Source organism: Centroberyx gerrardi, chromosome 14 (assembly GCF_048128805.1).
Source record: "Centroberyx gerrardi isolate f3 chromosome 14, fCenGer3.hap1.cur.20231027, whole genome shotgun sequence".
Lineage (NCBI taxonomy): Eukaryota > Metazoa > Chordata > Actinopteri > Beryciformes > Berycidae > Centroberyx > Centroberyx gerrardi.
Window position 1 is genome coordinate 4,030,061 of NC_136010.1, and position 24,722 is coordinate 4,054,782.

At 39.2% G+C, this 24,722-nt stretch overlaps 1 protein-coding gene across 1 annotated transcript; it reads left to right on the plus strand.

The window, feature by feature from the left end:
- The first annotated feature begins 7,740 nt into the window (after window positions 1-7,740).
- Window positions 7,741-12,175, plus strand: rps21 (ribosomal protein S21). Its single transcript, XM_071895885.2, has 6 exons — window positions 7,741-7,812; window positions 8,267-8,350; window positions 8,652-8,715; window positions 9,319-9,390; window positions 10,832-10,887; window positions 12,113-12,175. The coding sequence occupies exons 2-6, from the start codon at window positions 8,301-8,303 to the stop codon at window positions 12,120-12,122; spliced, it is 252 nt and encodes an 83-aa protein (XP_071751986.1). The 5' UTR covers window positions 7,741-7,812; window positions 8,267-8,300; the 3' UTR covers window positions 12,123-12,175.
- Window positions 12,176-24,722: the final 12,547 nt, after the last annotated feature.

Sequence of the window (24,722 nt, forward strand, 5' to 3'; positions counted from 1 at the left end):
TACCTAATCTTGTGCGTCAGCGTGTTGGCACGAGCCGCGTCTCCTAATGCATGTGTGTGTATGGAGGCAGGAGGTCTGTCCACAATTAAAATCATCATAACTCACTGAATTTTCAACCGATTTTCAAGCGGTTTGGTTTGTTACAAATGCCAGACATGTATTTATGATACAGGATACTTGGTTAAATTAAAATGCCGGTTTTCATACCAAAATACTTTATCTTTTGTAGATGGTAACAGTAATATTTCTATAATATAATATTTAAGATTAACTTACCCTACGTAATTAGGTTCTAAGTATATTATTTTTTTCTTACTGCATGTAAAATGGCTGCCACTATGTTATTTTGTTCATAATTTTGGAAATAAATGAAGACTTAATTAATAAAAAAGACATAATTACAACAAACATTATGTTAAAATATAAGTAAGTTTCTGGCAGGCTTCATAGCGTTCTGGACTTTTACACATTGACAGCAAAACATTAGAGATCTGCTTTTTCGGGAAAACTAAATCTAATTAGGCATATATTAGCTTTAGTTCAGTTAATGGGTGTTGCATCTCACCTACTACTGTAAATAACCTGCATGCTGTGTGTGTGTGTGTGGGGTGTGTGTGTGTGTGTGTGTGTGTGCCTATTTGTCAGCCAGTCAGTTAAAATGGCAGAGAAAAGAAAAACAGACATCCGATCATTTTTCAGTTTATTGTCCCCCCCAACAGTGAAATGAAATATCCGCCCTTGTGTACAGGCTGGGATGATATGGTCTAGATAGTTCACGGAATAAGAGTGAGACTCTACTGAATGTCCCCAGCATTGACATATCTAGATTGAGAGATAACTCAATAATTTTTGATAAGATTTCTGATGGTAGGTATTGAGCTCCAGGCTCATTGCCAGGATCCACTACCATGTCAACCAAAGGGTTAGCCATAGACTGAACTTCAGGGTTAGCCAGAGGCCCAGGTTCAGGGTCAGCCAGAAGGTAAGGTTCAAGGTCAACCCGAAGTCCAGATTCAGGGTCAGCCAGAAGGTCAAGTTCAGGGTCAGCCAGAGGGCCAGGTTGGGGGTCAACTCCAGTAGGTGTCCGAACTGGTTTTCTGAAAGACAGTCTTTGATGATATATGATATGATACCAGTATCTTCACTCTAGCTTTAAAACTGAGCCAGAGCCTGAATCACTAATTACCTTTCAACATGTGTGATAAGGAAGACAGAAGTTTGCAGACAAAGGAAGAAAGCCTAATGTCAGAGTCACATGACTGGATAACTTGTCAATCAACGGCCATCGAGTGGTCAATTATGGGGACTGCCAAAGAAAATACACGTCTTCAAGAATAAACTATATCATTTGCTTCGGTTTTAGACTCTTTGTTGAGCTTGTCATGACTGTATTCAAATAGCCAGGGATGTAAATAGGGCAAGGATTCTGATTTGGTAATACATTTTCATGTAACCTTTCAGGAGTCAGGTTTGGTATATATACATAGAGAGAGAGAGTGCTGAATAGCTATAATAGTGTGGTTGAAACAGTTTGCTTGAAAAAGTGATTTAAATAGGTTTAATTAAAGATGACATTTTTCATGAAAAGAAATGGTGGTCTTTGTATTCGAGGACAAAGCATCTTCAAAGAGGTATAGATTTCATATTATACAACATAAGAGTAATTGTCTGTGTTTGCAAACGTGTGCTCGCACTTCATTTGGTATTCAAATGGTTAAGGAGTAGAAGGCAGGGCTGGAGATAAGTCTGACCATCAAGTACCACAAACAAATAAATAGTCATAATTCCTAGTGTGTGTGTGTGTGTGTGTGTGTGTGTGTGTGTGTGTGTGTGTGTGTGGTCAGGTTTTTGAGCAGCTATTTGAAAGAGGCAACAGTAAGGGTAAGTGTCATGGAAGTGTGACACTTTATAGCCAATAAATAAAACTTAAATAAAGTGATATAAGTACATAAAAAAAATCATGAAAATGTAATGGAGCTGATAATGTAATAAAATTATCGGCTCCAGTTATTACATTTTCATTATTTATTTTTTTTAACCCAGCTAATAATGTAATAACCAGTCAATAATGTAATAACTTATTACATTATGCGCAAAAAGTTATTACGCTATTGGTTCAGAAATTGTATTACATTACTGGTAAGTTATTACATTATCGACTTTTACTACATTAAGAACGGAAAAATTATTACGTTATTGGCAGTTATTACAATAACAGTAGTTATTACATTATTGGCTGCTACAATGCTCTTACCAAGTTTGTATCCTATTAAAACCATATTGCATTGAAAAGTCCTAGATATTTAGTTTTCTTTAAGATATTAAATTGATACTGGACTCTTGATTTGTTCTGACTTGACTTGCTGTTCTACATTTAGACTTGAGACTTGAATTAGACTTGACTTGGTAATCTACATTTAGACTCATTTATAGCAAACAGACTTGGATTGTGTTTTTTTTTTCAATCAACAACATGCTGTCTGCATGATTTGTGCTAACAAAAATGAAACAATATGAGAGAAACAAGACAAAGAGACTAACCCCGCAACATTACATTTTCGTTTATGTCGGGAATCGAACTCGGGTCTCCCTGCGGCGCGCTTTCACCCACGTGACCCATAAAGTGGTGAACAGAGACAGTGTGACCCATAGAGCCCCTGCTGTCTCGGGGCTAAAAACGTAATGATATTCTTATTTTGAAAAGTGCATTACAAGAATTGAAAAAACTTACTAATTTCCACAAAAAAGCAATATAAGTACTCCTACGTGTCACTGCATTGCGCAAAATAACCATAATACTGTAAATGGGCGTTAATCGGGTTGTTGAGCAATACCAGACCAGTGACTCAACTATTACTTCACCAGCGGCTGAGATTTCTGCAAAACTCATTCTGGCACGTACTCTGCCTATTAATCATTCAATCTATAAAAATAAAGTGCCGTTTGTTATGCCCCAAACTAACAGGTAGGCCTATTCAGCGTTTCCCAATAATTCTCTTCTTGTCAGGGTGGAAAGCCTCTGAAGCAGCATTCAGTCCATCATGGGACACTAAACCTCAAACTGAAACCAGACTGATGAAACTCTTTTAGCGTCAGCAGCTCTTTAGGGCAGGGAGACACCACACCTATTCAACGGTAGAGAAACTCTGGGAGACATTACTGCCTTTAGATGAAGAATTAACTTACATGAATTGAACAATTCCATGAAAAATAAAATACGCAAGGAAAATATAATTTCATTTGCAGGTTTTACAGACTGTTGTCATATCAGAGGTATAAACTGTATATACATGGTACTCTTGTGCAGTGGAAAAAAACATAATGATACCCATAATTACAAAATACCTTGAGCATTTTTTTAAATCTATACTGAACTTTTTTCGAACTGAATGTAAATTCGCGCTCACCAGAGCAGAGGCAGCAGGACACAACATGGAGGAGCTTCATGATGAGACTGAACTGTGTTTCTCTGTCACTGTGATTTAGCAAGTGTGGAATACTTTTGGTTCCTTAATATTTGAAAAAATGCCTCTCTCTTCCTCTGTTTCTCTCTGACACACGCACACGCACACGCACACGCACACACACACACACACACACACACACACACACACACACACACACACACACGCCTCTACGAACCAGTAATCCCTTAACATAACCTTACATTTTCATTAATTTAATTAATTCACCTCTTAATTCATGCAAAATCCCCTTAAAATTATTATTAGTTATTAATGGAGGAGATCCCATCGAAACCTCCTTAAACACCCCCTTAATCTTGACTCCTTACTTTGTAATTTAATGAAAAATTCAGGGAGACAGGAACTTTTCCATTAATTTCCATTTAATGACTCTGTAAACCTGCACAAAAGGCATGAAAAATATCTGAATTCCTAGTGTCTCTGTGAACCAACCCATGAATAAATCCCTTATAAACCCATGATACTATCCTTACTGTTTTAAAATTGATGGATAATTAATGTTCATGTAATGGAGAAACGAAGGACGTTTCAGGAATATAATTAGGTTTGGTTTCGTAGTGCGCGCGCACACGCACACACACACACACACACACACACACACACACACTGTATTTTAGTAATGGTTTCAGGTCCATCCACACAACAGTTGTCAATGATGATAATAATAATGATAATAATAAATAATAAACTTTATTTATATAGCACCTTTCTTAACTAGGTTACAAGCTGCTTTACAATAAAATGAGACGAAAAAATACTAAAATGAAAACAGTAAAACACTGAATACAGATAATAGAAAAAGGAATAAAACAAAAGTACGAGCAAACAAGTGTGATGAAAGGAAGGATGTTGACATTAATGATGATGATGTGATGATTATGTTGTTTTTGATGTGGACGATAATGAAGACGATGAAGACCGAGTCAAACCTCTGAGTAATAAAAACACTGCAAGAAAATCCTTACATGTAAACAGTGTTGGAGTAATCAGATTACTTTTTGTGTTAACGACTAACTTAACGCCTTCAATGTATGTAATCAGTTATTAGTTACTTTCTCAAAGTTACATTTCACTGCTTTTATTTTTCTGTCAGATGGTTAAATGTTTAAATTTAAAAAATGAAAGTATTGTGCTACATGATGTTATTAAAGCAGACAGTATATAATTAAAGCAGACAGTATATAATTAAAGCAGACAGTATATAATTAAAGCAGACAGTATATTATTAAATCAGACAGTATATTATTAAATCAGACAGTATGCCATTAAAGCAGAGAGAATGATGTCATTGAAGCAGAGAGTATGATGTTATTGATGTCATTGAAGCAGAGAGAATGATGTTATTGATGTAATTGAAGCAGAGAGTATGATGTTATTGATGTCATTAAAGCAGAGAGAATGATGTCATTGAAGCAGAGAGTATGATGTTATTGATGTAATTGAAGCAGAGAGTATGATGTTATTGATGTCATTGAAGCAGAGAGAATGATGTTATTGGCAGGGGTTAAAGTGGGCCGGAACGATCCGGAACGGCCTTCCGGCGATTACAGTAATAGGCGAAGTAAATAAATCTGATTGGCAGTTTCATACATAATAATGTCAAGCTTGAAAAGAGTTCACAGGGCTACCAACTCTCACGCATTGACCGTGAGACTCACGCAACAGACACTTTCCACACGCTCTCACGCCACAAGTCCATTTTCTCACGCAATGAAAAACAAATTCATAACTGATGACGTCGCGGCGCGAAAAGAGACGCTGACAGCGCACGAGACGAGACAGAGCAGCACCGTGCAGCAGAGAGTTATTCAGACCATCTGAATAGAGAGAAATATACACAAATCTATTATATTGTAATTTATTCCCATGCATGGTGCTCAGAGCAGGCAGGAGTGAGAGTGAGTTGCTATGGTTACGGGGACGCTCTGTGTCTGTCGCTCTGAAACTTTCTCAAGATTCCCAATAATAGTTTTTTAGGTTAGTATGCCTATGCAAAATCATGAATGTAAGCACCTCAATGCTGAAATCTAGTAATATAACATCATTTTACATTTTTGGTTAACATTATACAGGGTTGCTATTTCTTGACTTAATCCAAGAGGGTTAGGTGGTGTAGAAATGCAGGAAATTTGTTTTAAATTACTATTTTTTTCTGACCCCCCCCCCCCCCCCCCCCCCCACCAATTATGTAGCATACGCCAAACTCTATTTCTGTTTTATCAATAAAAATATTCACTGAGCATTCAACCTAGTCTCTCCTGATTAAAATACTAATTGTACATCTGTAAATTATTCACACTATTCATATTTGGTACTTTGGTCAGACACTATGCAACTTAATACTGAACCCTTGTAAAAAGCCCCACTTGTATTCAGGAATTTCTTCTGTCTTTCTTTCTTCCTCTTCTCTGACGTTTGATATTTAAATTCTATTTGTAAAGCTTGACTGCTGCTTGTTTGTCTGTCTAAATGCTGTGTTGCACTGCACCAACAGCACCAAGTCAAATGTGAAAATGTACCTGGCGAAAATAAATCAGATTCTGGTCAAATCTGATTCTGATAACTCATGGTTTGAAAGCCAGGGGAGCTGAGTGTCCCTGACAGCAATACAAGTATATAAGTACATCATCCTAACTATTAACTAATATAATTTGTATTCTATGACCATCGTTACAAACACGTTTCACAGCCAAGCTTTGTTCAAACCCAAAGAGTCAAGTCAAACTTTATTTATATAGGCTAACACATTTCATGCACAAGCAGCTCAATAGGCTTCACAGAAAAGCAATACAAAATTGTAGTAATAAGAGAAAGTAATAAAACAGCATTAAGAGAAATAAAAAAAACACACATAAGAACACAAGATACATAAATGAAAAGAAAAAATAAAACAATACAGCAATAAGATATGAATAAAAACAATGATAAAGTAACATATTGATGTAGCAGCAGTAAAAATAATACAAGAGTGCAATATAGGCTCAGAACTTTATTTTAAATTCTAGTCCAGATCCCAAGGTTTCCAAAGATACCAAACATGTCGGGCTGAGTTACAGGGAAATTATTAGAAATTGACCCACAAGACTTTTCCATTTGAAATAACGGTGCAGCCATAACAAAATGGCGTCTTTGATCTGAATATTTCACTCAACATAAGCAGCTATAGTTTCAATGAGGCGCTGGAGCAGCAGATACAGAATATGGATGAGACGCTGTCGTACAGTTTGGACAAACGTTTTGTCTAACATTGAAGCTACTTAAGAGAAATTTTAAGGGGAAACCCAGGGTATGAGGGGTTAAATTTATTAGCCTAGTGGTGTCTAACTGCACTACGAAAACAAACCCCTTAATTTTATCCCTCACAACATGTCCTTAATTTCTCATTAGATAAACATTAATTACCCATTAAAATTAACGTAGCTTTAAAAATGTATGGTTAGTGTCATGAGTTTTTAAGGGATTTATTCATGGATTGGTTTGTGGAGACACTAGAAATTAAGGGATTTTTCTTTTCATGCCTTTTGTGCAGGTTTACAAGTTATTAATGAGTTATTAATGGAAAGTCCCTGTCTCCCTGAAGTTTACTTTAAATTAGAACGTATAAGGAGTCAAAAATTAAGGGGAGTTTAAGGGGGTTTTGGTGGGGTCTCCTCCATTAATAACTCTCTTAACTCATTTTAATGGGATTTTGCATTAATTAAGAGGTGACAGCATAAATCCTGCCCACTCAAAAAAACTTTGGAAAGACTTATGCAGGTTTATTATTGATAATATTGACTCTGATTTCACTCTACGCTTAGAAAATGTATTGTTTGGCATCAATAAATATAATATTAATAAAGTCAGAGAATATTATCTTATTATTATTATTTATGAAAAAAATATAATAAAAATATAATAAAAAATATGTGCAATATATCTGTTTAGTGGTAATTTTGAAAAATTCATGTTTTGTGAATGCTGCTTTTTCCGCGGATGATCCTGGAGGGTCTAATTAACACAATGAAGTCATTCAGTGTATTTCTATTAATGTGAATTTATGTTTAGTCCCCTGGCTTTGTATTTAGTTTCTTTGATTGATGGTTACTTGATTGTTGTGACATGTCTGTAAGGACTTCGTACCTGATGTTAAATTTATGATAATAAAATAAAAAAAAAAATAAAAAAAAAACGTTCAAAAAACAAAACAAAACAAACAAAAAAAGTACATAAATCCAGCAGGCGGCGACTGTCATCACCCGCCAACAGGAAGTAGTTACACTGGAGGGAGACTTTCTCCTTCCGGGTCGCAGCCACTTCCTTTCCCGTCGGCCATTTGTCGCATACGGTGGGTTTCGCGTGAGCTCTCGTCTTAAAATGTGAAAATATCACATTAAACTTGGATATAACCGACACTTCTGTGGTATTTGTTAAAGTTAAGGTGCTCATCTAGCTGTAGAGTGATATTATTTTTGGGGTTGTCGCTGAATTTTAGTGTAAATCTTGGAAGTTTGCTGGCAGGCTAGCTGTCTGAAGCCACATGTGCGCTCGGCATGCTAATAGCGATGCTTGCTCGCTAGTAAGCCAATATTGTTGAACTTGCTATTTTCTGGATGGACCCACACCTGGGACAAAGTTGCGTTTTGCTAGACAGTGATATTTTATTACCTGAGCACCGGTGATATTTGTTGGGAGCTTTGTGTGCGCTTCGTAACAACCAGCTGCCGTTTTCTGTGGTTGTCAGCTAGCTAGCTAGCCTAGGTTGGTTTTTAAGTGAATGTGTGTCTGATTGTCTCCCTCAGATCCTGTAGTCGACCGCCTATCCGATCTTTAAACATGCAGAACGACGCTGGTGAATTCGTGGACCTGTACGTCCCACGTAAATGGTGAGTGAACCTCCAAACCTGGATAAAGTTAATCCTAAGGGGATGAAACACGAGCAGCCGCCGGTCCAACTGATTTCAGCATCTATAGTGAACAGAAATCATTGGCAACTGGGCAAAAACAGTGTCACGAAGGGATTTTGGTTATGATTTAAAACAAAATTGCCCATTTTAGCCTGTGCATCTTGGTCTGAATATCTTATCCATACCTGAGATGTCCACACCTTTGATTGGTGTTTACAATGAATGTGAATGGGATTTCCTCACAAATAAATTAAAAAAAAATATATGTTATGTTTTGCAGCTCTGCTAGCAACAGAATCATTGGAGCCAAGGACCATGCCTCCATCCAGATCAACATTGCTGAGGTAAATGACTTGTTTCAGTCAGTCGCAGCCTTTTGACTCACTAAGATGAGCTAAGATAGCACTTTATTGATCCTCGTGGAGAAATTCCACTACTATTTCATTATATACATAGTATTTCATTTATGCACAACTATTTAACATAAAGAATGCCTGGTAGTAATGTAGTAGTATTTCTTAAATTTGCACTGAAATACTTCATCAAAGTGTGTATTTGGCCACTGTTTTAATTAAGCAGGTAGTGTGGACAGTGAGTTGACTAGGATTAAGTGTTCAAATCCATTAATGTCAGCGGTGGGTTGGAGTCATGGATTAACACACTTTGTAGCTCATATGCTTCAACACAGGGTGGGATTTTTCAATACTTTTCAGGATACAAAATTGTTGTGTAATGAGTTGTAAGTCAAAGGACAGTGTTATAATGGTAAATGTTGTGCTTTTATTAGATTTTTGAGTACCTAAGCCCTTGTAGTATTTACTAAAAACTGTTGAGTGAAAACTGTTTTACTGCAACAAATGTTTCTGTCGCTTGTTCCTGGAGACTCTGGTAGTTTTGGAGTTGGTCGGTTCTTGTTGAGCTCATCCAGGTCACGGTTTCCTCTGCAGGTTGACAAGGTGACCGGTCGCTTCAACGGTCAGTTCAAGACCTACGCTATCTGCGGCGCCATCCGTAGAATGGTATGTGTATGATGATTTTTCAGTTGAATGTCTGCTGCACTAAACTCTGTCTGCTGTCAAAAACATTTTTGTGCGTTCAGTCTTCAGCCCTATTTGCACAGGACTAATCTACCGCCCAGTGAGTTGTAGATCGTTGGTGATTTTAATTTTGCGTGAATCTGTCATGTCTGTAATTTCTGAAGTCGATTCCAACACAAATTACCTTCTGTATTTTGGTGACGACAGCGACCTCCTGTTAAAACTAAAACTGTGTGAATGTGTTTCACAAAACAGGTTTGGGGTTTTTTCAACAGGTTTCAAACCTGTTGAAAGCGATTACATGAGGACCCGACATAAATACAAGTCCCATGTGATTAGGGCTTTAGTACCACGGTAGCCTGATATTCAGCCTGAGATTTCCTCCTCGTTAGCTGTTTTCTGTGTGGGGGGGGTTGATTTTCCCCGAACCAATCACTAGTGACTGATGTATCCGGCCACTCTGACGCCACATGATGCTGCAGCCAGTCAGCCTTAGGGCTGGGCGATATGGCCTAAAAATAAAATCTCCAATTTTTTTTACACCTACACCCGATTTACAATTTTAATCAATTTTTTTTTCTTAAAAACAAACTAAGTGTATGAAAAACATATGATCTCGGTGGGCGTTGTTGTCGACTGCGGAAGCTCAGGGAAGCGGTGGGGCTTGATTGACAGAGAGCGATCCGTGCCGTATTTACCCAGGTTAATGTGAATCTCGATTTTCATTTTTACACATCGTCCTAAACCATAAATTCGAATTAATTGATAAAATCGATTTATCGCCCAGCCCTAGTCAGCCTCTACATCCATGGTTGGCGGACATTTACCAACTGACCAAGAATGTCAGTCAATTTTGACAAATATTGTCTTTGCAAAGACAACATGTTGGTTAACGAGGTGATTTCAACAAATCTATTCTGCCGAAACACCAATGACAAACCGTTGCATGAACGGTTCAAAATTTAATCCCGCCCACAAAGGCTGTGATTGGCTTAATTGTTTCTCCGAATGAGAACAAGCCGTTGACAGGGGAAACACCAGACTCTCTGAATCGCTCGACAAAATAAATTCAGGAGTCTGGAACCAGGCTGGCACCACGGTGCTGTTGGGTAACTGGAGGTGTAACGGCCCTGACCGGGGTGTAAGATGTTGGATGTGGTCGTAACACCTTGTGATCCGTGTTGGAAACCTGCCTCTTATATGTGATTGTCTTTTGTTAACGCCCAAAGCTTATGTCTACTTCTACTCCATGCTTGTCTCAGTGTTGTTTGTTGCTGCCCGGTCTGTTCTGATATATGATATATTTCTCATATCTGTCTAATTTTAAATTCCCTCATGACACCTGTTGCGCATCATCAAGCGTTGCTTATTAATGAACAAGTCTGGTTGAATAAATGTGGAGTAAAGTGATTTTGTCCCGCAGGGTGAGGCTGATGACTCCCTCCTGAGGCTGGCAAAGACCGACACCATTGTCTCAAAGTAAGAGACTGTGCTAATACTGTGTAACTATAGCAGTACTACCAAGAGTGCGTTCATTACTGTGACTGTTAGTGCAACAGAGATGCAGCTTAGGTATAGCCGTAGTCTCAGTAAAGAGTTTTATGGGATTTTAGAGTGGAGTGTGTTTGTACAATATGTAATGTATAGTAGGGTATGCTTAAATAAGAACATAAACAAGAACAATAAGGTAGATGATCAACTAGTTTCCTGCTTATCAATAGTTAGAATTGCAATCGGTTCCATATTTCATCCACCATGACTAAGTCCCTGTTGTACAGTGTAGTTTATTTGGCTGGGACAAAATACTCTGTCCAGTTTTGCTTGATGCTTTTTATATGGACATGATCACAGTTTAATTATGTGACTAGGGCAGTGTGATGTCAATATGCAGCTGGCATGAGTTTTTAGTTTGATCAAGCTGATCCGTCGCTTGGAGCCGAGGTTGTTCCAGTTTGGAGGGGAGGAACAGCAGGGAAGCATGGGGGGTGGGGGTCAGTTGTGCATTTTAATAATTGTTTCCCAAACTAAATGCATTGCAAAGTGCTGATGGCTTTATCGCCTTATTTTTTCACCTGGTCAGATGTTTGTCAAGCTTGGTTCTTAGTGGATGTAGCTTCCCTGTTGAAACAAAACATAAAACCCCAAATTAATTTAGTCTCCAGGATTAGTTGGACTTGGATTTTGCAGCTCAGCTATTGAGGAAAATAAGGCGACCTTTAAAGAAAAACTGACAAATATTGACCATTGTAATTACACATGGTATGGTCATGGATTTTGATTAGCAAAATGTCCAAGAACCCTGAGGAGGGGTTACGCCCTATATAACCTGTCAGTAATAGAACCAGGTTTGTTCAAATCTGGCTCTATTCTACTGGCTAATTTTTATTAACCAGTAGTGGTGTATTAGGTGCTACTGACTAGTTATTGCATAGTTGTTTTTACTTGAATGTGTGCATGGTCATTAAGTTTCAAGACCGCTGGGCGCTTAAACTGGTTAAACAGTGTAGAATTTCATATTGGTGGGCATCAATGAGAAAACAAGCTTTCTTCATTTCTGTAAATGATCTGTGATGTTATTCCTACAGGCTGAAGGGTTAGTACTGATTAGGTCAGTATCTGTTAGAAATGGTTGCTCTTTGATGCTTGAAAATGAAGTTGAATATTGCACTAATCTTTCCCTTTCTACCTCTTTCCCGTTTCACAGGAACTTCTGAGTGTGGAGTTGCAGCTGTGGAAACTTTGTAAAATAAACAAAATGGAGAAAACAGCAGTAGCCATTGTCATTATTTCTCATTTTCTCTGCTCCAGCTATATGTGCTTTGAGAAATATCCCTCTGGTTATGCGTCCAATTAACGATCTCAATCTGAGTTTTTGTCTCACTTGGCTGGAATGTTTCCAGCCTCAGTTTTCCTCGTCATCCTTTGAATTAAATTGTCTTGTGGAGTCTGGAACTTTTACTTCCCTGCATTTAGTCCCCTAAATATGTTCCGTCAACTTCTAGTTACATGGTTAAAATAATCAGTTGAACCAAAATGAAACCGATATTATGTAGTAGATAGTTCCACTTGACTACAGCAAGGGCCATTTGGGGCCAAATAAATACTGAAGTTGAGATGAATTACCTCCTTGTTACAAGATAGAAAATGTGTAATTGGAAGTAAACTGCTGGCAGCCTTTCTTAGATTGTTAGTTTGGGGTGCTGGTCCCAGGGTGGAGGCATAAATGTGAAAAATGGTCCACAACTGCCGACAAAGTGGTCCACCGCTTGTAGAATTTAAACGTATTTATTTTGCAGAGCAATGCTTACGCGTTTCCACTGTCTTCCTCAGAGCATTGAGAACAATAGACTGACAGTAACAAGATAGAAAATGTATCAGATTTCCTGCAGGGAAACATCCAACCTACTGATCTTTGTTTGTGTGTGTGATCTGCTTTCACCATCTCATGTGGCCCGGATGTCTAGTGATAAAACAAAGTGCTTAAGAACTAGTAAAATACAATAATGAAAACATGACAAATATGAACAGGTAAGGTAAAATTAAGACTTGCCTCAAAACAAAATCAAGATGAAAAGTCAAGACTGCTAAATTAGACTACAATGCAAATGACAACATGGTGGAAAACTGTAGAACAAGATGCATCAAATGACATGGGGAAATCTTAGGCAAAATGTTATTTCTAGGGCTAAATGAGTGAATTTGTCTTTAGGATTTCTTCACCAGTGTAACAGGGCAGTAGTGTGTGTGTGTGTGTGTGTGTGTGTGTGTGTGTCTGTCAGTGATTCTCAACCTTTTTCATATCAAGGACCCTAATTTAGTCCACATTAGAGCCACAGACCCCCATTTGATTAGATTTTGTCTCTCGGACCCAAATCTGATAATATTTTTATTGTCACATGATTTTGTCCAGAATCCCATGACTATCTGTATTGTAGGGAGAGAGATGACAGAAACTATGATCAAAACGGTCCTTCTTTTTCACTCTCTAATTGTGTTAAAATTTAAAAATTTATCACTTTGCTGGGGATCCCCTGGAATCCCCTCAAGGACCCCTGATGATCCCCGGACCCCACGTTGAGAAACACTGCACTGAGTACTGTGGAAAATATGATGTCCTGCATTCCTCTGTAGTTCTATATTGGTTCATATTAATTGAGGCAGATAATTTCTCCTGACAGGCTGCTAAAGACCGAGGGGGGGAAGATTTTTACAAATGCATTCGTTCTGTGGTCTTCACAGAAAATAAAGGACACAAGATGGATCAAATCAAGGATGGCAAAAATGAGAAATAAACTCCAAGAAACTGGGCAAGAGCTTATGTGTGACAACTGAACACTTGAATCAAGGAACCAGATCTGGAACATTTGAACAGCAGTTGTATAATCAAACTAAATGATTCATCAAACAACTTAAAGTTCAAACATGACCGATTTTCAATAAGTCAGCTCAGTGAAGGAGGATTTCATTATTTTACAGTAACTTCAGGAGCTAAAAAACTTCACAGTAACTTCAGGAACTAAAAAACTTTACAGTAACTTCAGGAACTAAAAAACTTTACAGTAACTTCAGGAACTAAAAACTTCACAGTAACTTCAGGAACTAAAAAACTTTACAGTAACTTCAGGAACTAAAAACTTCACAGTAACTTCCGGAACTAAAAAACTTTACAGTAACTTCAGGAACTAAAAAACTTTACAGTAACTTCAAGAACTAAAAACCTTCACAGTAACTTCAGGAACTAAAAAACTTTACAGTAATTTAATGAACTACAAAACTCACACTCCCATTTAATGTCTTCACAGTGAAGCAGGACTCTATCAACCCTCTGCTAATGGTTTATTCTCACCAGTAGAGGGCAGCATGTGACAAGAAATGACAAGTTTGTTTTCAAATGAGGGGGAAAAACCTGACACTCCTCCAAAAAGACTGCAGGTATTAAAGTAAATCCCACTCTGGATTACTGCTTAAATTGAGAGTCAGTGAGCTCTGTACGTGTCCTGTGAATGAGGAATTTCATGTTGTTTTCTTTTTCAAATTGGATGATGATATTACGTTGTTGAATGAAACCCTTCAAATAGATGAAAGTGAGGAAAGAAAGAAAAGAAAGTGAGGCCAAAGAAAAACTCCCATTAAAAAACTTTACAGTAACTTCAGGAACTAAAAACTTCACAGAAACTAAAAACTTTACAGTAACTTCAGGAACTAAAAAACTTTACAGTAACTTCAGGAACTAAAAACTTCACAGAAACTAAAAACTTTACAGTAACTTCAGGAACTAAAAAACTTTACAGTAACTTCAGGAACTAAAAAACTTTACATTAACTTCAGGAACTAAAAAACTTTACAGTAACTTCAGGAACTAAAAACTTCACAGTAACTAAAAACTTCACAGTAACTTCAGGAACTAAACACTTTACAGTAACTTCAGGAACTAAAAAAGTTTACAGTAACTTCAGGAACTAAAAAACTTTACAGTAACTTCAGGAACTAAAAACTTTACAGTAACTTCAGGAACTAAAAAACTTTACAGTAACTTCAGGAACTAAAAAACTTTACAGTAGCTTCAAGAACTAAAAACTTCACAGTAACTTCAGGAACTAAAAAACTTCACAGTAACTTCAGGAACTAAAAAACTTTACAGTAACTTCAGGAACTAAAAACTTCACAGTAACTTCAGGAACTAAAAAACTTTACAGTAACTTTAGGAACGAAAAACTTCACAGTAACTTCAGGAACTAAAAAACTTTACAGTAACTTCAGGAACTAAAAAACTTTACAGTAGCTTCAAGAACTAAAAACTTCACAGTAACTTCAGGAACTAAAAAACTTCACAGTAACTTCAGGAACTAAAAAACTTCACAGTAACTTCAGGAACTAAAAACTTTACAGTAACTTCAGGAACTAAAAACTTCACAGTAACTTCAGGAACTAAAAAACTTTACAGTAACTTCAAGAACTAAAAACTTCACAGTAACTTCAGGAACTAAAAAACTTTACAGTAACTTCAGGAACTAAAAACTTTACAGTAACTTCAGGAACTAAAAACTTTACAGTAACTTCAGGAACTAAAAAGCTTCACAGTAACTTCAGGAACTAAAAAACTTTACAGTAACTTCAGGAACTAAAAACTCTACAGTAACTTCAGGAACTAAAAAACTTTACAGTAACTTAATGAACTAAAAAACTTTACAGTAACTTCAGGAACTACAAAACTCACACTCCCATTTAATGTCTTCACAGTGAAGCAGGACTCTATCAACCCTCTGCTAAGGGTTTATTCTCACCAGTAGAGGGCAGCATGTGACAAGAAATGACAAGTTTGTTTTCAAATGAAGGGGAAAAACCTGACACTCCTCCAAAAAGACTGCAGGTATTAAAGTAAATCCCACTCTGGATTACTGCTTAAATTCAGAGTCAGTGAGCTCTGTACGTGTCCTGTGAATGAGGAATTTCATGTTGTTTTCTTTTTCAAATTGGATGATGATATTACGTTGTTGAATGAAACCCTTCAAATAGATGAAAGTGAGGAAAGAAAGAAAAGAAAGTGAGGCCAAAGAAAAACTCCCATTAAATTCAGACAGGTTGAGGAAATAACGCTTTTTTTCATCCGTCGACTGACATGATGGCCGGTGGAATTCATCCAGCGTTTACTGACGTTCTCGAAATCCTCCATGCTCAGGAGGAACCACCAGACGGACTCCAGGATCCATCTGACCCGGACTCTCCTCCTTCCTGGTTTCTCTGTGATCGGCTGACCTTCCCGCCTGCAGACTGAAAACTCATCTCTTGACACGAAATCTCAAGAAATGCTTTATATCTTCTTGTCCTGTCAAGGCTCTTCGGCTTTAACCCTTTCACTCCTTATGCACTCCAGTGATTCTCAACCTTTTTCATATCAAGGACCCTAATTTAGTCCACATTAGAGCCACAGACCCCCATTTGATTAGATTTTGTCTAGAGAGATAACAGTGAAACTATGATCAAAATAGTCTACATTTCTTCTACATTCTCTAATTGTGTTAACGTCTTGTAAATAAAATAATGCTGAAGTTTAACAATTCATCAATTTGCTTGGGGACCCTCTGGAACCTCCTCAAGGATCCCCCCCCCGGTGGTCCCCGGACCCCACGTTGAGAACCGCTGGTTTTGGATTTCACTCTGAAGTTTGGATTCGTCTCTTCCTGCGGGCGGAGAAGTGACTTCTTTACCCGACACCAGAAGCCCCATTTTCATTTTGGACTGAAACTAAGGTCGTTTTCATATTAGGTACGATTGCTTCGTCCCGTGTCTGAGTACGATTGCCCCCCCCCCCCCCCACCCCCCCTCCACTCCCCCGCCGCTCAGCTTTCACATTAGTACACTTACGTATGTACACACTCCGATACAGTAGGTGGCGGTATGCTCCTAGTTGGTTTGCGATCCGCCAATAAACACAAAGAAGAAGAAGAAGAAGAGTACACCACATCAACTACGCGACATTTGTTTATGTTGTCGCTCCAGTGTAGAAAAGCGCGCCAATCGCAAGATCCCAAGCCCATACAATGGAGTCGACCTTCGCACTATGCCTACTATTATTGATATTTTGGAGACAATGTCAAGAACGACCCTCTCGCCTGCCTTCCTACTTTTTTAGACCAGAGAGATCCTTTCGTGGTCATGTTTTGAACGGGACAGTCGAATAGTTATGACGTCACATTGTAAATAGCAGTCCACTTCCGTGTTTTGGTACACAGTACACAGTGTTCACACTAATCAAACGAACTGGACTTTGGGGTCAAGTGTACTCGGATCTGGGCCCGGGTCTCTGCACCACCTGGCCCTGAGAGGACGAGTGAGCAGATGAAACAGAGGTCAGACTGGGAATAACAGGGCGAGCGGCCGGCCTGGGGAGTGTAGAGTAGAGCGGTGATTAGGCTAAATGCAGTGTGGAGGGAGAGGTGATGGGGCGGTGTGTGTGTGTGTGTGTGTGTGTGTGTGTGAGAGAGAGAGAGAGAGAGAGAGAGCGGATTCAGGGCGTCTTTGACCCCCGAACACACCAAACGACCGCTGTCACTAACTGCTGCTTTACTGCTTCTTTCCCACACATTCTCTCCCTCCCTCTCTCTCTCTCTCTCTCTCTCTCTCTCTCTCTCTCTCTCCCTCTCTCTCTCTCTTTCTCTCTCAGGTGAAATGACAGTGTCTTCTGCTGTTAAGTCTTTCATTACATCACTTCCTGATTACAGTCAGATTCCCAGCCGTTAGCTTTCCTCCTACCTGCCCACCGTGAGAAAAAACACTCTGGCGGGATGCGAACCCTCCTCGCCTCCCGTGACATCTGACCTGGGTGGAGATGTATTTAGAAATGATTTTATATACGTTGATATATAGACTTGATGCACTTCTTACAAGGCTAAAAGTCCTTGTTAAAGCTGCATTAGGCAAGATTTCTCTGTAAAAATTCACCTGTCTGCACAAAGAGTATTTTTAGCATTTAGCATTTTTATTGATAGAAGAGAACATAGCGGAGGGATACCATTTAGGAGAGATAGTTCCTGTTTGGGAGACCGGATCTACTTTTATTTTTAAATACTGATTTTAGTGTAAAGCAAGAATAGAAATGCAAAATGATGAAGGACCCAGGATGCTTTATTGTCTTAAAAGCAGGATCTGTTGTTGAATCTGTTCACAAACCTGTTAAATGTCAGTTTTCAGGATATTTTTGCCTCATTCAAACGCTACAAACTCGTCCAGCTGCATCTGATCTTGGTCAGTAGTTTATATTCTGGTTTTCATGGCGGTCAAGAGCCGAATAACCCCCATGTTAAAACTAAGTGGAATATTGCTTTAAAGGATATGGCCGGTGTTTATGAATGCATTGCTTACCATCAACAAATCCTATGAAAATAACAAAATCAGCAATGAATTTGTTTTCCTAACAAGTCTCGTCCATGTAGCCGGTGCCCAGTAAAGCCTCATGTCCCAGCAGCCATAGAACTCCATTGTATTAAAAAACTATTAATACTTTTTCCTCAAACAACTTAATAAGCCGACCGTAAACACGTTTTCCATCTCAGGAAAGTAGTTCCGTAGCACAGAAAATAGTCCCCCGGCGTAATGAAGAATTTGTTCCCATTTGAATTTGATTTGGTAATAACTACAACAGCCTGACTTTTCATGGTAACAGTTAGCGATTTTTAAAATGTAAACTATGTCTTTGTGAGCTTTTAGAATTTTTTATTTATTTTTTTTATTTTTCAACTTTTACAATTGGAGCCAGTGACTTCCAGGTTGACGGCTAAAAAGGGAACGTGGGAAGTCAGAAAGTAACGGGAGTAGAGCAAACGCATTGTTGATTTTGTTATTCATAGGATTTGTTGATGGTAAGCAATGCATTAAAAAACACCGGCCTTATCCTTTAAATTTAACTCAGTTCTGGTGTCTGGTATCGACGCTGATGGGAAGTCTTCTCGCTGCCCGGGACGTGTTGAATCCAAACTTCAGAGTGAAATCTCTCGTCTCTTTGGTGTCTTTGGTGTAAAGCATCACAGACCGGCCGGTTGGTAAACATGAGCGAGCTGTGTGGCGTTTACTGACCGCACAGCACAGGATTTCTGGGTGTTCTGGGTGATTTTTGAACTTTTGGACCAGTTGGAGCCGCCGACGTGCCAAGTTGCCTAGTGCGGCTTTAATTTAGTCTTCCTCCAAATGAACTGGCCTCATATCAACATCTTCATCATCATCATCTTTCAACTGGTGAAACCCAACTGACCCCGCACCGATTTAAACCTGTGATTAGCTTTATTGGTTTCTGTCATATAACCTGTTGTTATACCAGTCCGACTTCTGTTAATAGTTTCCTTCTTATTTCTGTCTGATTTTACAGAGGAAAAAGTGGGAGAAAGAGAAAGAGAGAGGAGGAGGAAGACGGAGGGAAGGAGAGAGAGGGGGATGAAAAAGTAAAGTAAGAAGTTTTAGTTTGAATCCCTTCTACCTGTCTGTAGTTTTCATTATGCGTCCTTTGGGTGATGTTAGCCTGAAACACCTGGTGACCCTGACATACACACACACACACACACAAACACACACACACACACACACACACACACACACACACACAATAACTCACATTGACAGGCTCAAGAACTCTCTCTCTCTCACTCTCTCTCTCTCTCTCTCTCTGTCCCTTTCTCTCAGCTGCTCAGTCTCTATTCGACTCTTTTATGTACGTAAATGTAGAATATAATTTACCAAAATTTTTATTCACTGATAAATAGTATAATAGAAATTATTCACATGGTAAATAGTGTCAAACTCATGTTATCTATATTAAGAGAGTGTCTTTAAGGGGAAAAAGGACAGAAAGTAATGTATTTCTGAAAATATACATACTATACTATATATATTAAATATAGTTTACCCACTTTCCCGTTCATTTAGCACTACATCACTGTGTACATACAGTACATATACTCTTTCACATAGACACATATGCAGTCGTTTTTAGACACACACACACACACACAGTCTCTCTTTCCTACTCTTTCTTTCTGATTCTTTGTATCTTTGTTTGACTTGCTCTCTGTAATACACCCTCTTTCACACACACACACATACACACACACACATTCAGACAGTAGAGTGATGTCATGTTGGCCCTCAGCCAGCGGCCTCTTTCTGACAGAAGCTCCTAATCCCATGTTGGCTGTGAGAAGACGTGGAGGTCAGCGAGGCGAGGCTGGAGCTCCAGATCCAGCTTCAGCCCATCTGAAGAAACACTGGAGAGTTTGGTCAGAGCTTGGAATCATTTTAGTTAGGCTGCACTCAATGCAACAACTTAAAATACTGATTTTCAAACACTGTTAAAGGAGAATACTGGTGTCATTTAAAGGTATAACCCATTTACTTCTGTCTGCATGTAGTTTTCTCATTGTCCTCCCTTCAGAAGAAGAAACCGTTTGCTTCTTCCACAGAGCGAGAGAATCCATCACAGTGAACATGAAGAAACTTTCTGTTTTTTCCTTATTGAGTTGAGTTGAGTCGAGCGTTTTCAAATCAGCGTTGCGTTACGTTGCGACTTTCCGAGTCGTCTTTCCCACTTTGTGGCTCGTTCATGTCTACGGTGACCAGACGTCCCGGTTTGTCCGGGATTGTCCCGGTTTCAAGATGGGTGTCCCGAGTCCCGACAAATATCTGTAAAACACTAAAATGTCCCGGTTTTCAACATTCACTACCAAATTGTCCCGGTTTTCACCACAATTAAAATAATAATAATAGTATTATACTTGTTTTTAGCGCTTACATAGACGTTTATCATGTTCTGTCCCGCTCATTATTGCCTAACCCAATCAAAAAACATAAACAATGCACCACGCGTCTGAATTCAACACCGATTTTGTCTGTATGTGTGTCAATCAATCAATGTGTCGTTGTCAAGGCTGTTGCTAGCCTATGACGCTTGTGGCTCTGTCTGACTGAATCTGTCAGTACGCTAACGGTTAGCTGTCATGCCGACGAGAAAGTCGGTCTTTTCTAAAGACCTCCAGAAAGCTTATTACTCTTTTCTTCATGAAGTAGCCGGCAACGAAAATGCTGCGTTCTGCACACACTGCAAGAGTACATTTTCGGTCGCGCATGGTGGAAATGCCGACATAAAAGATCATATTAATAGTGCGTGCATAAGCGCATACATGTGCGCGTGCATGAACGTGCGGTACACTTAAGGGTCCCGGTTTGGGGGTTTGAAAATGTGGTCACCCTATTCATGTCGCTCTGCTGTAATTCTGATATATCCAACAGGACTTGAAGGCAGCAGAAGACCAGGGGAATCTTTCACAGATATTACACCAATAAAGAGGTTAAAGACGAAGTAACCACTGATCTGTTAGATCAATAACTGCAATCTGATTACTGAAACTGGAACAGTAATATCTTACTTTACTCTGTTACGGGAAACAGTAATGCATTACTTTCCCCAACACTGTATATTATGTAGCCTATATCCATTTTGGGGAAAAATGTCCTCGCAAGAAGTTTTTCATTCAACATCTCTAAAACAGTGGTTCTCAATATGGGGTCTGGGGACCACCAGGGGTCCTTAAGGAGGTTCCAGGGGGTCCACAGCAAATTGATGAATTGTTAAACTTCACCATTATTTCATTTACAAACGTTAACACACAGAATGTAGAAGAATGACTGTTTTGATCATAGTTTCTCTGTTATCTCTCTACCTACAATACAGATAGTCATGGGATTCTGGACAAAATCAAATCTAATAATAAAAATATTCTCAGATTTGGGTCCGAGAGACAAAATCTTATCAAATGGGGTCTGTGGCTCTGATGTGGACTAAATTAGGGTCCTTGATATGAAAAAGGTTGAGAATCACTGCTCTAAAATACAGAGGATCCAGTCTTAAGTTACCTGCTGTCCTTCAGAAAGTCTTATTATTTGATTTCATATTTCATTGTATTAGTATCAGTTATTTTAGAGCAGTTGTCAGGTTTTTTCAGATGGAGATGTGTATCTCATTTAGAAACCAAACTCTTAATCTAAATGAGGTGATAAACTCATGCGTTGTGTTTGTGGAGCGTCGGCGTGTTGCGACTCGCCACACAGCGGCCTGAACAGGAGCGGGTGGAAGCCCCTCATCCTGCCTCACCCTGCACCCCTCACCTGGCCCCCTGCATACCGACACACACACACACACACACACACACACACACACACACATACACAGAGGAAACAAAGAACACCTTGTCTCAGCCATGAGACAAAGGACAGAAGGCGGGTTTGGTCCTATAGCTGTACATCAGTATGTGCATATATAAAGATTTTGAATGCATTTTTGTTCATGTACATTATTTGTCTGCAACTTCTGTGTTTGTCAGTGATGCAGCTTTGTTGGACAAATTGAATTATCAGAGACTACCTGCTTAGATAAAGTAAAATATATATAAATATATATATAAAAGTAATAAACTACAAATCATGAATTTTTTTATTTAATTCATCAAAATCATTAAACATATTTGGGCCATTGCAGCAGCAAAGAATCAGATATATAATGATAATAATGATAATAATGATAATATATTTTATTTTTATAGCAGTTTCCAAAACAGAAGTTACAAAGTGCTTCACACTCTGAGAATAAGAATACAACAAATGTAAGACATGAAGGTAATATGAGTAAAACATACTGAAGGGCCCACCAGGAGTGTGTGGTTTGAAGTGTTTTGTTGGGCGAGACAAAAGAGGAGGGCATGTAGGTACCTGTCACACACACACACACACACACACACACACACACACACACACACACACACACACTGTCAACCCAAAACATCCCCTCCCCGGCCCACAGCACTTCAAACACATCCGCCCTCAGCATTGTGTGTGTTATTTGCGTGTGTGCGTGTGCGTGTGCGTGTGTGTGCGTGTGCGTGTGTGTGTGTGCGTGTGTGTGTGTGTGTGTGTGTGTGTGTCGGGCTCCTATCTGATCCAGAACAGAGGCAGAGCGTCTCAGGAATGCTGGGAAGAGACAAACTGTATTTACTCAATACTGTTATCATCTGAATATACTGATGTTATGGCTGGAAGGGAGGGAAACGTGAGGTGTGTGTGTGTGTGTGTGTGTGTGTGTGTTGTATTTAGTACTTGATCACATGAGAATCAAGCAAAGTTTTGACTACAGGCGGATATTAAAAGATAGATGTAGATAGAAGAGTCTGGTTTTGACTGAGAAGGAGAGAGTGAAAGACAAGAAGAGAAAGACAGACATGAATCACCAAATACTCCCATGTGAAAATTAACACCTAAACAACTGTTCGTCAATCAAGTGGCGTTTGTAATAGAGGGCTTCAGGTGACGTAACACACCCTCTGGCGGCCATGTTGGAGGCTCATAGCTCTTGGGCAACAGTAGCTGTGAACAGCTGATTGTGTTTCTAACTTGTCAGTTTCCATAGAATTGAATAGACGGTTAATTTCTGTGCTGTTTCTGACTGAACTGATCATTTCATCACTGATCCATCTGATTGATTTAGTGTTTAGATAATGTCAGCTTGTTAGCTAGCTAACCATAGTATCTGGTCAGCTGACCATCACTGTCTTGTTGTTAACACATCTGATTAGCACACTAGCTAACGTATCTAGTAGCAGCTAGCGTTAGCATGTTCACATTAACATCAGTGTGTTTGCTGGCTAGTTAGCTAGCTAACAGTTTGTTCAGGTTAACTGAGCTGACTCTTCTCAAGCTACAACTCAGAGTGTTTTGGAGTAGAGACTAGGGCTAAAGACAAGACAGTTTACTGTGTCACAGTAACCAAATCCACCTTATCACACTATTCACTTTTACTGAGAACGTTACTGAATGGATCTACAGCCACACCACAACACCGCTCACTCCTTCTCTCCCTTCAACTTGCAATAACCCAAGACTGACTGACTGACTGACTGACTGACTGACTTTCTTTCTTTCTTTCTTTCTTTCTTTCTTTCTTCAGCCAAGATCCAGACAGACAAAAACAGACCTCTTCATCTCTCTCTCTCTCTCTCTCTCTCTCTCTCTCTCTCTCTCTCTGTGTGTGTGTGTGTGTGTGTGTGTGTGTGTGTGTGTGTGTCTATGCGGGGACCAGCAGGGGGTAAGTGGTGTTCAATTGATGGAGCAGTCGCCACGACAACAGGTGGCCTATCCCTCACTTCCCCTACGGTCTCCCAGGCAACCAGGAAGTAGATTAGTTCTAGAGTTCAGAAAGAAAGAAAATGAATGAGGTGAAACTCTTCCTCTCTCTCTTCCTGGTCTTTTCTCTTTTTCTTTATATTTCTCACTTTACTCCCCTCTCCCTCTCTCTCTCCCTCTCTCTCTCTCTCTCACCATGTTCTCTAAACAGCAAAGTAAACTGACAGAGAGATGTGACTTCCTTTCCCGACCAGCAGTTTAGTCAGTGTTCTCTCTTTTACCTCTCTGTTGGCTACAGGACATCAGTTAACCTGCTCCTCTGGTAGAAGAAGTTTAAATAAATACTATCTTTTAGCTGATTTGCCTTTGTTATGTTCAGTATAGATCCTGGAAAACTGGTGAATCCAAAGAGCAGACTCAGCCTAAGATGAAGCTGTATGAAAGACATTGGTAACATGAACCTAGCTTGCCCTGTTTGGCCTTGTAGTGGAATAAAGGCTGAGTAAACCCTGCTTAGCGCTGTGTGGCCCTGTAGTGGAAACCAAGCTAATGATTAAGCCCTGGTTCGCCCTGTTTAGCCTTACGGTGGAAACCAGGTTGAAGAGTAAACTCTAGCATGGAGGAACTGTGATAAGCAGCCTGCAGGTGTCACTGCA